At 42.0% G+C, this 15189-nt stretch overlaps 1 protein-coding gene and 1 long non-coding RNA gene across 6 annotated transcripts in view; one reads left to right on the top strand and one right to left on the bottom strand.

Annotated features, from left to right (window-relative positions):
* LOC310700026 lies at positions 1-11666 on the top strand. Its single transcript, XR_014522369.1, has 2 exons — positions 1-4629; positions 4665-11666. It is a non-coding gene; the product is annotated as an uncharacterized lncRNA (long non-coding RNA).
* TEX264 (testis expressed 264, ER-phagy receptor) overlaps positions 8122-15189 on the bottom strand; it is a 151093-nt gene continuing 144025 nt past the window's right edge. For all 5 annotated transcript variants that reach the window (XM_083488773.1, XM_083488770.1, XM_083488772.1 and 2 more), the window contains one exon: positions 8122-14773. In XM_083488773.1, coding sequence (XP_083344899.1) covers positions 14451-14773 — 323 coding nt within the window. In that variant the 3' untranslated portion in view covers positions 8122-14450. The remainder of the gene's footprint in view (positions 14774-15189) is intronic.

Raw genomic sequence — 15189 nt, 5'->3', positions numbered from 1 at the left:
TTAAGCCCCATTGAACTCAATGACACTTACGCTGGAGTAGACTTGCAGTTGTTTGTGCTGTTTAATCACTAGGGATCAATTTAATGTTTGATGTTGACTATTTGATAGTGCATGGCCTGAGTCAATCTCTTTGTCCCAACACAATGACTTCTAAGATCAGCTGGGAATGTTTCTTAATGATGAGCCAAGCCAGGATCACAAGGACAGGTGTAGAGCTGCAGCTCACCAAAGCAGTAAGATTGTATCTTTTGGAAGCAATGTAAGACATTTTTATTCAACCTAGAAAGGATAAGTAGAATAACTAACAACATCTTTATTAACCTGTCCTGGGGCCTTAAGACTGAATGGGCTCTAAATCCAACTGACCAAATAAATAAAATGCTGGCACTTCAGTGATCGTGGAAATTGCTACAGCTGTAATCCATTAGTTCTTGGCTCATGCCTCACTCTAGTCACATGATAAGATGCCTTCCTTTTGGGGGCAAGCATCAGAAATTAATGTTTGAACCAGCTCTAAGTTAAAAGAAATAAGAGAGGAAGTGACTGATTGCAGGAAAGTTGCAACAGGCATTGCTGGATTGGAATTGACAGAAGATCTAAGCCTTTGGTCTCAGAACTCAGATTGCAAGTGAAGGGAATATTAGGCAGGGAAGTCTGAGGGAAACGATGAGGAAGTTGGAAACTGTGAAGATGGTTGGAAACTGCACAGGAGGAATGGTGCCTGAAAAATGCAAGGTCGGGAGAAAGTTATTCAGATTGGATGAAAGGGAAAATAAGGCAGAGGCCAAAGCAAAGAGGTAACAAGCGAAGGGGTGGCAGTGGTGACGATGGGGCTGAACTGGGATGCTACCACATAGATGCTAAATTGGTTGTGCATGTAACAAGGGGAGAAGAGACAGCTGTGGTCACAATCAAATAGGTGGGTGGGGAACAGATCTGAGAGAATGGCAAGTTTAAAGAGAAATCCATGTGGAGCCTGTTAGAAATGGCTGCATATCTGATGTTGGTAGAGAATTCAGAACCTACCAATTCAGGCTCTGCCAGCTTTCATCTTGTGCTCAGATGAGGGATATGGATGTTGGGCAGATGAAAAGTTAATGTAAACTGAGTGGAGCTGCTGGAGTCCCCCCCCCCCACTCCCTTTCCTGCAGATCACAAAACTGCCAAGTGAGATCAAACATCAGCTTAGAGCTTCTTCTTTTTATTTGGTTATGTTTTCCTGAAGATGACCCTTCATGGGATTCCGAGACCAGTTAGTGTGTTTTCTTACTTTGCTTTCCAAAGTGAGCAAGAGACAGGAGTGGGAAAGAGGTTGAACAGCTGTTGGTGAGAGACCTTTGCCTGTCACACAGCTGTTGAATTTTATTCTGCTCTCTTCCCCTGCTGAAGCCACATGGCATCCCTTCTGTCATGTGCAGGCCGTGTTTCTCAAAGACACTTTTATGCACTGTTTCTCTGGTGTCAATAAGGCACTCTGTGTGATAAGAATTTGGAGGCCTAAAGCAAGTGAACCAAATATCCATTATGGGGGGTGGGGGGTGTATTACTGAGCACAGTGGATTCCTGTGCTCTGTGATTCTTAGGCTCCTAAGCTCCACTTTAATAAAATATGATACAATGCATTCCACTTACACCATACATTGCTTACTACTAAATGCTGTACTAGACAAAATAAAAAAAAAAGTTTGATGATTATTTGCCATCCAGAGCTATGATGACAACTGGCTACATGCATGCTGTCACGCTTTTATCAGGCCATGTGTTCACATACCTACATGTTGCTATTTTATATATACTCTATTACTGAAAATGAAAGTTACATACTTACACACCAGATCTCACTGCATGCTGGCAAAACTGGAAGAAAGGCATTTCGCATGAAAATGACAAGGAAAAATCACCCCTTCCAGTCTTTAGTTCTGCACATTTCCTTATCAATTTGCAATTTATTTAAAAAATCTCTAGTGGAAACCCATTTGCATTTTAGCACCAATTTTTCCTAATATGGCACATTTCTATGCAATTTTTCCTAGTATAGGTATTGTTGTGAAGCAGTTTCCTTAATATTTATATTTTCCCTAATAGCACACATTATTTTCACTAATATGTGCATTTCTGTGCACATTATTTGGCTGGAGACCTGCACTGAAAAATTTGAAGAAATGCAAATTACACAGGAAGGCGGTGTTTGCAAATTGTTTTGGAAAGTAGAAAAAAATAGGTAGATTTACCTTTTACTCTAACCTGAAACAAAATTGTCCCCCCTCCCAATCCTAACCTTAGGGTGACTTTAGTAAATCAAGAATGAGCATGAGAGATGGGCCTTTTCAAGCACTTTTTCTTTTTCCCGCTTCCGGTTTTGGTGTTCTTTGGCAACACCAGCAGCTGCTTCCCAAGGCTCTCCACCAGCTGACAAGGTGAGAGGACAAGGTGCCTTTAGGAATCTCAGTCAGGTAGCTGCCCTCAGTACAGAGGCAGCCTGGCATAAATATTTCAGGCCTTTTTGTTGTTGTTTTGTAATAACGAGGAACAAAGACAAACACATGGGGAGAGAAATATTTTCCACCCAGGCTGGAGGATTTTAATATTTTATCAGGCAGAGCACAAAATAGTCCTGAATTATCACATGTCAATTGTTATTTTTGAGGATTATTTCTGACCTTTTCAAAACAGGATGCCCATCACGTTCCCAAATGAATGTGGCTAGAATGTTTGCCTTTCCCTGGAGAAGAGTCAGACTCGCAACCCCAAAGACACCACTGATTTCCTAATGAGAGGAAACAAAGACCCTGGCAACTGTCACCTTGAGATGTTAGGGCTCAAACTTTGCATTTGCTTCCAACAATTTTGGTGTTATCTTGAAGCATGATCTCTATCCCCAAAGAGGCTCGGCTTATTGGCATGTGAGAACATCCCCTGTTTTCCCTGGCATTATATTCCCTGGCATTATATATAGCTCTCTTTCCTAAAGATTTCTTTTAAAAAGGAGAATTGATGAGTCTTTTTAAAAAACCATAAGAAGATGGGACTTGGTTAGCTGTACAACTGAACTAGATTTCTGCTGGGTTGTTTTTAAGTCTAGTAATTTCCTTTCAGACTTTCCACTTTACAACAGGAAATGAATTGGACAAAGCTGTTAGAACACAGGAAGCTGCCCATATACCAAACCATGCTATTGGTGCATCCAGGTCAGTGAGGTCTACACTGATTGGTAGCAACAGCTCTCCAGACACAAATCATTCCCAGCCAGCCCTCCCTGGAGATGCACCTGTTTGGTGCAAAGGATGTGTTCTACCACTGAGCTGCCTACAGCAAAGAAGCATCTGCCCAGTATGTCTCCCATTTTTGACATTTCTCAGCCACAGATGGCTCTTGGCCCTTGACCATAGCAATCTGGGGTGGTCATGACTTGAACAAGGTCCAGATCAGTCCTGCACTACATAGAGAAGCCTAGGGGGGAGGAATTGCCCTTGTGTGGGCTCACTAGCCACATTTGATGGGCACTTTTGAAAATGGTCTTGAAGTCAGCATGGGAGCAGCTTTCCTGCCATTAGGCTGGTTGAAGCAAACAAGATGACTGACCAGTTGTTCTTATTTCTGTGCTGTGTGGTACTGACCTTAATCAGGAGCCTTCTTATTTGTGTCTTCATCCCTTCTCCATAACCCATCCTCCTTTGCCACTGCCCAACCTTTGAGAGCCCAAACCCTTTCACTGATCTTAGCTGTCCACATACATTTTGACTCAGTAATCAAGAATGGATTTTCTCCTTAAAATCCCAGAGTGTATTCCTGTTTCTTTCTATAATTTATATCCCACCTTAATAGTGCCAGGCTGCCAGTGTTTATGTGGCACCCCTGGCTAACTGAAGTGTGGTGCTGTGGGCTGCATTAAAACTATACATCTGGAAAGCATCCGAAAGCTCATCTTGTCCAACCATCATACATACTTAAGAGCAGAAACCACAATGTCCTAAATGCCCCTAACAAATCCATCTATTTAACAGATGAAAAGAGCCAATGATCAAACCTTTCTAAATCTACCCTCTGCTGAATACATCCCTAACTGCATATTTTTCAGTTGGCAATACTTTTTTTTGCTAGTTTCCTGTCCCCATTAATTCTGCCACACTTTGTAGTCTTGCCAGCTCTCCCCATACCTTCTTGTCTGGTTTCAAAAGCTGCCCTTTCATGTCCCTGCCTGTCTCACCTCTCGTGCTCTTAACATCTTCTCTTAACATCTTTGGCTGGCTAAAACTTTTGTGTAACTTCCCCCACCCCTTATGCCTCATTTGTGCTCTATTTAGCAATTCAGAAGCCCCAAAAGGAAAGTTGCTTCTCCCCATTAAGAAAATGGTGAACACTTTGAGGAGGAAGTAAAGAATTTAAAGCCACAAATACCCTTTTGAGGTGGTTCAAATTAGAGTATGGAACATTGCTGGGAGATAGCAGGGGTGAAACTGCCCTTCACAGCAGGCCATTTTGCATGGCAGCAGGAATCAGGGAGAATTCAGGTGACCCTTCTGTAAAATCTGAGCAGGCTGGTTGAGTGGTGGTGTGGTTAGGCATGACCCCTGGCACATCAAGAAACATCTGTTATGTACTAAACTTGGATCCTAGAACAATAGGCAGGTAGGGCTAAACTAGGATCCTAGAACAATAGGCAGGTAGGATCCTAGAATGCAACAACCTGATTGGCCTGCAGGAGCAGCCCAAAAAGGCTCCAGGAGGGAAGCAGAAGCAGCCAATCAGATGGGACCCATTGTGTAAATAATGTATATAAAGCTAGAGGTTTTTTTGTGACTCCAAGTATATTTCAACTTCCTTGCTGTATGCATAACCGGGCGGGGAAACCTCTGGCTCACAGGGCTTCAATTGGTCTCTCTTCCTAGGCCCTGTATTCTTCTTGGCTTTGACCATTTGCTGCCTCAACTGGGGGTGGTGGTGGGATTTAACACCCTCCACATAGCGGATGCATTGTGCCCACATGGCACAAGTTCCACTGGCAAAGGCCACACATTCTGCTCCAACCATTCTTACTGTTGTTTACTCATGAGCAATTTTGCCTTGCAGGAGCACAGCCCAGATGAATGGAGCAGAACAAGCAGAAACCCACTATAGGTGGAAGGGTTGAGTATGATCAGTCACTGCAGACAGCCCCTCTCCCAGAGAAGGGAGGCTGAGATATGTCCACTGGCTGGAGCACTCAGGCATCACTGCTCACTCTTCCTTCTCACCTCTTCACTTGATGCACTGGTGCATCCAGCTTCAGGAACTTGCTTTTCCAGAGGACTAGAATTGTTCATCTCTCTTTCTCTCTCTGTTCTCCATGGATGACACCCAACAGATACAACTGATGAGAACAAGAAACTGTTCCATGTAGACGATGAAGGAGGCCTCACCAGCAATGGCCAGATGAAGCCCGCTGTTCCCCAAGAAGTCGCCAACCTACATACACAGAGAGAGCAGGCTCTTAAATCCTGGCATATTCCATGACAAGACAGCTCAGGGGAACAGACACCCTAAGTGAAGCTTCTGCTGGGTGCAAGTCATGCACTCCTTGCCCATTTCACTATTGTCTCGGTCCTTTCCAGCCACTATCAGGGTGTGTGTACCATGTTTTCCCCTTGACGTATTTGAACCAGTGGCCCCGGGAGAATGTGTGCATTAATTTTTGTCTCTGCCTAATGAAAAGCCCCCTTTTCATATAATCATGGTTGCCAGGAAAGGGTAGGGAGTAACCAGAAACTGATTTGAACCAGCAACCCTCAGAGCAAGTTTGCATGTTTGTGTCCACTTTGCAGACCCCACCAGAGTTCCCTTGCATGCTGCTGCTGCTGCTGCCTTCTGAACCTCTTTGCATTTGCTTGGGATTTCATCAGAATTACAGAGTTGGAAGGGACCTCAAAAGCCATGTAGTGAGTCTGGGAAATGTGTTGCTTCAGTTTCTCTGATAGGCGTCATCCACAAATATGGCTACTCCACTTTTTGCCCCAGATTCCAAATCTGTTATAACTCAATCACTACATGTCTCAGTGTAGGTTCTCAGGGGATCAGGTTCCAAAAAGTGTATCCAGTCCTGTGATTCCCAGTCCACATGCTGTTATATTAAAAGCATCAAGGAAACTAGGTTTACTGTATGCAGTACGTATATCTTGTAGCCAGATATGCACACTTAGTTTGTTCTTGTTGTTTAGTCATTTAGTCGTGTCTGACTCTTCGTGACTCCATGGACCAGAGCACGCCAGGCACTCCTGTCTTAGTCAGTACAAAACCAAGTGAGAAATGGCTCTGAACCCCTCCCCACCTTCCCAATTCACTGCAGCTCCATTAGTTGGCCTATGTAAGTCACATTTCCACTGTGTCAATACCTGTCATTTCCCCTTAATTCCTCTATAGATCCTGACACCAGCAATTTAGTATTCTATTTATAGATCATGGTGTCAAATTGTGTGAGTAGCTTATAGTTCTACAACTGTAGAAGTGAATCCTGTTTTTGCAGCTGTGTTACATGACATCTTGCTGCCCATAACAGTATTTCAAGCCTATTCTTCTAGCAAGTCTGCATCAGGGAAACTGAATAGCACACTAAAGTAAAATATATCTCCTGGTTTTGAGATTATTTTACCTGCTTTTAGTTTCTAGAGGGATTACATTGTACAGAGCCTTAGAACCCCTGATAAGCCCTATAAGGAAATAGTGCAGTAAAGTGCTGCATATGCATATTACATAATGTTAAGATACTTTAGTCACATGGGAGCTTTCATCCACAAACAATTCTAAGCCTCCAATTCAAGTTATGCACTTTCCAATGGGATAATGAGTAAATGGCTGTTTATTGTGGACTCAGTGCTGCTTATACATCTGGGTATTCCATATGACACCTTCCTCTTAAAAATCCCATCCCATATTATTTTCTGCAGAAAATTGGATAAATAAAAAAACCCTGTGGAAATGGTAACTCTGGATTAAAATAGGGGAGGGGAGAGAGAATGAGATGGCATTTGATAGGGCTGTCATGAAAATGCTATGAAAAACTTGTATGCATGAACAGCACCAAGTCCACAATACACAGTGTGGAAGTGCCCAATATATCCCATTATTGTTGTGCAATGGTGCTATATATACACCTCTCAATTATCCATAGGATTTACAGTGGATTTTTTTGCTGGCAAGTGTAATATGCCGTACATCCTTTCAAATGAGACTTAAAAATAAATAAATCTCTCTCTCAATGTCATCTTCCTGGCTTCTTTTATTCTTGAGGAGCTAGCAAGGCTTCCTGGAGCATCCTGGAGCATTGTTTCAAATTGTATCATCCTTCTCAACCCTTGCAATCACACTGGGAGGAAATTATCACTTAATATCAGGTCCAGCATCAACTGATAGCACCCTTGAGCTCAGGGCCCATCAGTGCTGACATCTGCTGTGGACTGGGACCCACCTGATTATCAGTGACTGAAACCTTAGTTTTTCACAGTGCTGAAAAGCAACATGAGGTCAGAGGATATGGGGACATTTTAAATGGCACTGCTATTGCCATTACGCCCACAGGGGAGGGTTGTCACTTTGCCACGGGCCCTTAAACTTGGAGTCATCAGTCCCATCTCATCCAACTCAACAAAGACAATTCTGTAATTATGCTAAACCAAATCCAAAGAGATTATGTCAGCCATGCGTATCTCAGGAATGTTTTAAGTTCAACTCTATTCAGTGGGACCTTCTTCAAAGTACATGAACATAGGGTTGAAGCCTTCTCCGCAATTCATCTACCTATAGGCTCAATTAAGAGATATGTGGAATGAAGAATCCATTAGAACAGGGAACATGTGTGTCTCTCCCCAGATGTTGTTGGGCTACAGCTTTGAGCATTTTTGACTACTAGCCATGCTGACTGAGGCTGATGGGAGTTGGAATCCTGCAACAACTGGAAGGTACCAAGTTCCCCATCCTTGCATTACAGATATTCATTAAGGACAGGAGAAGATCTAGCTGAGAGGTAGAGAGCAAAAGGGCTCATCTATGGTTATTGGAGCCTCTGGCTGAAATACCTCAGTTCATAAGGCGAGCTCTTGAGAGAGCCACTACCCGTCAAGAGTAACAGACAATATTGGGCTCAAGGGCCTGACTCAGCATAAGGCAGCTTCATTATGTGCAGCAGAAGAAAAGCATTCAATTTTATAAATCTTGAAAAACCAGAAAGTTATAACATGGCAAATCCATGATATAAAAGATCATTATACATTTCCAACGTGTTGCTTTTGTAAGTACTATACATATTTCAGTACCTGAAATGTAGTCTCAGGTGTTTAGCAGTGAGGCATGTTTCACTTCACTCAGAGTTCAGATTTTGTTTTGCAGTGTTCACAGAGTGTGGAGGACAGGGGCTTGCTTTTTGTTTGCCATTTTTAATTTCAACAAAGATTACCCACCCCACCCCATTCCCAACAACTATGTCTAAACCAGTCTGGCACATAGATTACTTTAAGCCTTATACATGATATCAAAATAGTGATTAAATACATAACAGAACAAGTGCTTTTCACTTCAGGACCAAACTAAAAAGCAAACTTCTCCAACAGCTTTGCCAGTATCTTAATGACAAACCGGAACTGAGTTGTCATTTCTTTTTGCTTTTCAGTGCAGGCTGCTCACTCAATGACAATTTGGGGCTTTCAGCTCCAAACATAGTACCTACTCCTGTATGCACACACACACTGCCTTTTGTGTATGAAAATGATTGGATTCAAAGTCATAAACTCTACTTCTGCATATAAAACCCAAATTAACTTTGCTATGGACAGTTTGCAGCTTATGACCAACCAGCTTTGAATGCAAGCAAAATGTACCATCTCCAAAACTGTTCCAGTCAAAGTGAAGTAGGCTTGCTGAACTCATCATCTGTACCTGCAAGTATCAGTATTCGAGTTGGGAATGTAAGTGAGCTGCATGCACAGAATGAACAAACACAGAAATGTGAAAGGTGTAATCAGATTTAGGGCAGCTAAGAGTTAACATATACAAATTAGTCCATGGAAACATGTTCTTCTTTATGTTCCTCAAGCAAAGCCAAATTTCCTAATGTTTCCCTTCCAATAAATGTTGTTTTCAGAATGTCAATGACGTATGTTGTCTGAAAAGCAGAATCAACCATATGTAATCTACAAACTTTTAAAGTTTGGGCTTAGAATTCCAAACACCTCTATGCTATGATTTGTATGTACCTATGAATTAGCACTTGAATATAACCATGAAGAAAAGAATAGGGCAGGGGTGGGAGATGGCAGTTGAGACCTACCCTTCCTGTAGGTGGCTGGAGAAAGAGGTTGATTGTCATGAATCTAGACATCATTCAGATGCAAGTCTACTACTGTGGGGTGCAGTTGGGATGTGAAGGGAGCCTTCTACATTTCTTTTCCTGCTAAGGGTGGTTTTGCAACTGGAAAAATGTTGTGACACATTGATAGTTAAGTGGAAGAAGGGAAGCTTAAATGTAAGTAAAGCAATAAAATAAAATAAAACCTCAAACATTAAGATGTCCAGAAGAACCATTAGAGGGAATCAAAACCTGCACTCCTATAGTGTTTTTGGATTCACGTACACTAACCAAGAAAAATGAACCCACAGGGTGCATTTTGTGTTCTCTAAAAATCCTGTTGCACTGTGCATTCATTTTTTAGATTTCTGGGCTCCCAGGCTGTTATTTCTTAGTATCACAACTTCATTGTGATTAATGACAGACTCTTGTGAACTTAAATGGGCTTCTGATCAGGCATCAGAGTTCTTTCATAACTCAGTGAGAATCTTAGTGATGACACAGAATATGGTGCTAATGAAAGTGAGATGCAGACACCGATGGATATTTATGCCTTCAAAATGAAATTGTTAGGAAAGCTGCATGTCTTCAACTGTAAAATGTCCCAACAGGCAACAACACAAAACTGCCCATGTGTGTTAATTGTGTAGCATCACATTCTATCCCAGGTGTTGGCTATGAGGCATTTGAAACTGCCATTATAGCAAACTGTGTCAGCTAGGGTTAGAATGGAAGAGAAGAAACATTGGTACTCCTTGGTATGCTCTGATGTGTTCTCATCACAGATGGATGGTAATTTTATTCATCACCCAGTCCCTTCACAATCGCAGCAAGTGCCAAGAGAGAGAGAGAGAGGCCAGCCCAGCCACAGAACAAGCAGAGCATCTTAGAGCAGATTGCCAGACAGCTGCCTAATAAGAGCAGGCTCCAGTTATGCCTTCGGCAATTCAATTCTTTGGGAAGAAGTGGGCATGTGAAAGATTGCCTGAAGCAGCCTGGGAAACATTAGCGGGCAGGTCTCTCAAATACTGTGACAATCCCTCTATTGATTGTCCCAAGGGATGGTGGCATACAACACCAGAGTTTGTTAGGATTCTGGACTCATATCTGAAATTATTTGTCTGCAAAATGCTGGACGTTCACAAAGATGACAACTAAGAGCTTGTAGAATCCGTTAAGGGGAGAGGTGGGCTTCAGAGGAAGGAGACACCAGGTCATGTGCTCGCTTCTGGAGAAACTATGTAGAACTACTCAGGCAACTCTTACACAAAGCACCGTTTCATTGAGAATTCTGACAAAAGGAGAGTATAGGTGAAAGTATATGTACGGGTGGTTTCTCCTGTTCATGGTTCAGATCATGGCAGGTTAATCAATGTGCTCCTCTCACTAGCTTGAATCTGTACTGGAATATTTAAAGCACAGTTGATGGGAAGCTGTCATTTTTTACCCTTCAACTGTAATTACCATTATGGTATGTCTACTCCAAAATAAATGGCTTGTGGATAACTGCCATTGTCTACACATGCCTAGTGAAGGTTGCTTCCTCATCTCAGCAGAACCAAAGAAATGAATTCAACAGTGGCTTAACACATTAAACTCAAACAGCTCCAAATACTCAGTGAATCTGTTCATGCTCTTTACCTATTACCAACTCAATTCTTAGGAGGAGGAAGAATGAAAAGTAACAAACAAACAAATAAACTCCAACCTTAAACTCACCTGTGCTCCTATTCAAAGATGGTTATAGAAAATTTGTACTCTGTCAACAAGCTAACACAGTCAAATTAAAACTTCATACATTAGCCTCTGAGCTATCTGGGCTGGAATGGAGCAGATTTCTTCACATGAATGGAATATATGAGAGATTATTGATGGAAAACTTTTTTAAAAAAAACCTCCCTGCATGCGGAAAGCTTGCATGTCAGGGAGAAAGTTAAACTAAGATTTCTAAGCTTTATTTTCTCACTAAAATGCAAGTTTTCCACAATAGGGAAATTTATCTCATGTTTCCCAAGTGCACATGAATCGTGAGATGATACAGCCATACATGATACATGATGATACATGTGCCTTGTTGACTTCAAACATATAAGCAAAAAGATGATTAACATATAAGAAGCACATTCACCTGTGCTTGGCTACATAATATAACAAGGGGCTGTATGCATGTGGGAACACAGAATTTATATGCCATGACACAAACACACACAAACAAGAACAAGAAATGATGTAACTTACAATCATGTATATGTGTATGCACATGGCACACACAAGAGGATTTGTAATGTCCTCCCATATGTGTATTCACAATGGGAGGTAAACAAGCTTTATACAAACAAGCTATCATGGGGGGGGGGGGGAAATAAGCAAGTCATTGATGCTGGTGTCTTTGCCTCCATTACTTCAGAATTCACTAACAAGCAGCAGTTATTATTAGATGAAGAAATTTTACCTGCTTCCCCTATTCTACATAACAGAGAGAACAGTATTTTTGTATCTGTCAAATGAAACATGAGGAAAGCCATAATACAGTCCTGTCTATATGTCTCCTGCTAGTCCTGCAACTTCCTATGTTCTAATTACATCCCTATTACTCAGAAAAAGGAGCATTTATGCATATGGAAAATGGGAAGACCACAGTATGAGGTCCAAATTAAACACGACACCATTCAATACATTGCAATTTCATTTATGGTGTCGTGTCTGTTCTGTCTCCGAGTATGTGCACATGTGCACACAGGTCTATGCAAAAAGTGAGCAGACCCAGGCGCTCACAAGTGCACAAACCATCACACATACCCAAGGGTACTTGTGGACATATACACTCATTTGCATATAGATATACTCACATGTAGAAATATATGAACAGATGCTCTATGCTGCATGTTTGGAAGCCATGCTCAGCAATGGGCACTAGAAAATCTACTGGGTGCTAAATTGGGATAGCTGGAATGATGCTCATTCAAGTAATTCCATGTACCATACTAACATCAACTGTGCAGTGCCAGTGAATGAAGTTAATATCTAGGTGGATGGGAAAGCTACCCGATAGCATGTGTGAGAATGTTATACGGAATCCAGGCACAATGGGGATGGGACATATCCAGCTCCCCATATATTGAACATGTGTCTGCTTGCATCGTCCCTACTAATTTCAGGGACATTGTAGCTAAAGTGGAATTACTGATTTGGATATCATGGTAAATCAGGATTGGGGGAACATGAACCATAGAATTAAATACCAAGGAATAGTAAGCCAGAAGAGAAATATAAAGGTTATAGACCACGGCAACAAGAGCAAAAAGAAGAAAGGAAGGAATCAATGGTGATTGCTTGGAGGAGGGAGCTAGCAGCCTTATGGACCACACAGCCCAAGGGAGAAGGTTCTAACACTGCATCCCATTGATTTCCCACCAGGCTGAGTCAATGCTCAGAAACAAAGAAGGTCTTGAAGGTGGCTGAACGTCGAACATCTCTGCCCACTATATGGATCCAATTCCATTAAGAAACAGAGTGAGCCATTGATCCAAGACCTCCAAGAGAGGATGTAAGCAAGAGTATGAAGAATATGGTGGGGAGCATTAGAACTTTCCAATATTTCACACACATACCCCAAATACACACACATATGTATTTCTTTCCTCCTGTGGCCTTGATGCCTTCCTTAACCCACAATAGAGCTCTGAATTCAGACTGTGTGACATGATTCTCATCAGTTGATTTCTCAGTACAAGACCTTCATTAGAGTGACAGCAGTGAAAAATCTGGTACAGAACCCTCAGCCTTTGATGGAGGCAGGTTTGACCCAGCCCAGCATCCAGATATTATTACCAATGTAAAATGAAGACCATCTTCATTTCATCCTTCTAAGGGGTGTACTGCAATGAAAGCTATAGAAATTCTTATCTTGCATTAAGGGTGGACTTGTCTGTAACTTGTTTCTCTGTGCAGAAATTATTTGTTCCAGAAGAATATACAGAAATTGTGAGAAGAATTAAAATATAAACTTCCAACACTGGCACACAACATTATGTCAAATCCACTATGGTTACCACTATATCTGGGATATTACAGCAAATCTGTCACTTCACTGCACTGAACACAAGAATATTCCATTCCATTCCTTCCACTGCATCACAGCCTCTGAGAATCAGCACTGGAGAAAACATGGTTGTGTCATTTCTGTTGTATTGTTGCCTTGTTTTATTGCAATAGTACCCATTCTTCACAACCTCTTTGCCGAGAACGCAGGAAGAGGACACCATTTATGTCAAGTGTGATGGCTATTCTTTCATGTGGACTTTTAAAAAAAATAAAATCTGAAACTAGACAAGGAACTTCTCAAGTTCACTTCCTGGAGGCATAGTATAAAATGTTAACGGGTGCTACAGTTGTATGTGCATGATCATGCAATCTAAGAGAGAGAAGACAGTGAAAGTGGGTTGCACAGGCAAGCGAAGAAGAATAGGAAAGGGAGCAGAAGCAACATGTGAGTGTTTGGGATCATGATAACCCTGCTCAGAAACTTTAACCTTTGAAAGGGAAGCTGTCAAGTGCATTACTGATCAAGAAAACTCAGGCACCCATTTAAGGGTTAAAGGTTTGCACTACAGTTTTCAATTTCAAATGTAACTACTGCTCTTTGGTGTCAATAGATGTGGTGCCAATGAATGTGCGTGAGTTGCACAGAAACAGTCTGATTAGGGGGTAAATGGGAAGGAGCACAGAAAGCAGTAAAGAGATGCGAGAGGGCAGTCTACACGCAAATGCATCTACTGGCTCATGAAGAGTGATCTCTGCATAGTTATGCACTGACTCTTATACACCCACATACTGAAATACACGGTGCTGTTCAACACTGAAGCTCCCCAGCACTACTTCACACCATCCCACTCCCAGTTTCCTGTTACAGCACACATCTTTAAGTCTGGCTACAGGAGAGTGGAAACCAGCTACAATTCCCCTGGATATAACTGCTCTTCCTTTATAACACCCCAAATACTTGTCTGCAGACAAAGAGTAAGACAGGTCTCAACATAGATTAGTGACCGAAATCTTTTGGCTGGACAGAAAAGAAGCAAGAGAGATGATCAGTTTCTCTTTCCAATCCCCAAGAAACACAAGAAAAGAAATGGCTTTATTCTTCGCCCCTTTCTTTCTCCAGGGCAATAGGCTCCTTGGTCCATTTGGCCTTGGTGGTGTCCTGGTCTTCAACAGAACCAAGGTCAGCTGACAGACCTGCCATTCCATCGCCATCACCATTGCCTTCCAAGTCCAGTTCCTCAAAGGAGGAGCCACTAGCCCCTGACTCGCTGTAACTGTGCTCACTGCGATTGTCCACCTCATCTCGGCTGTGGCCAGACGTGAAGGGGGACAAGATGGAGGTAGCCACTGAAGTATCTCTGCTGTTGGTTGTAGTCTCCAAGCTGACAGAGCTGCTCTCACTTAAGGTGTCGGCCCCTTTATGTAAAAGAAGAACAAAGAGTTAATACTGGGGAATGATTATAAACTCAGAACCATGAAGAAGCACCCACTACACATCTCCACCCTTGCAGTTATTTGAACATACTTTGGATTCTTCAAGCAATAGGAGTTTAAAAAAAACCATGCAATTTCATCCCACCAAAAAGTATATCACAAGGACATGGGGAGGGGTTTAAGAGTGTGATAAGCAGCAAAAGCCTATACCAAGCTAAATGGATCCACTGACTGTATAATGGACTGTATCATATGCTTTGACTGTATAATGGACTGTATAATGGATTGACAGTATAATGGACTGTATCATATGTTATCTTACTAATTTAAGACCCTTGGGTTTGGCCAGAGACATAGTTTAGAAGATAAATCTACGGTCCAAAATAGTGATCATGTGG

This window comes from Podarcis liolepis, assembly GCF_965112155.1.
Source record: "Podarcis liolepis genome assembly, chromosome: 2".
In the NCBI taxonomy this organism is placed as follows: domain Eukaryota; kingdom Metazoa; phylum Chordata; class Lepidosauria; order Squamata; family Lacertidae; genus Podarcis; species Podarcis liolepis.
The sequence above is the reverse complement of the archived record's forward strand: the minus strand, read 5'-3'. Positions and strand labels throughout refer to the sequence as shown.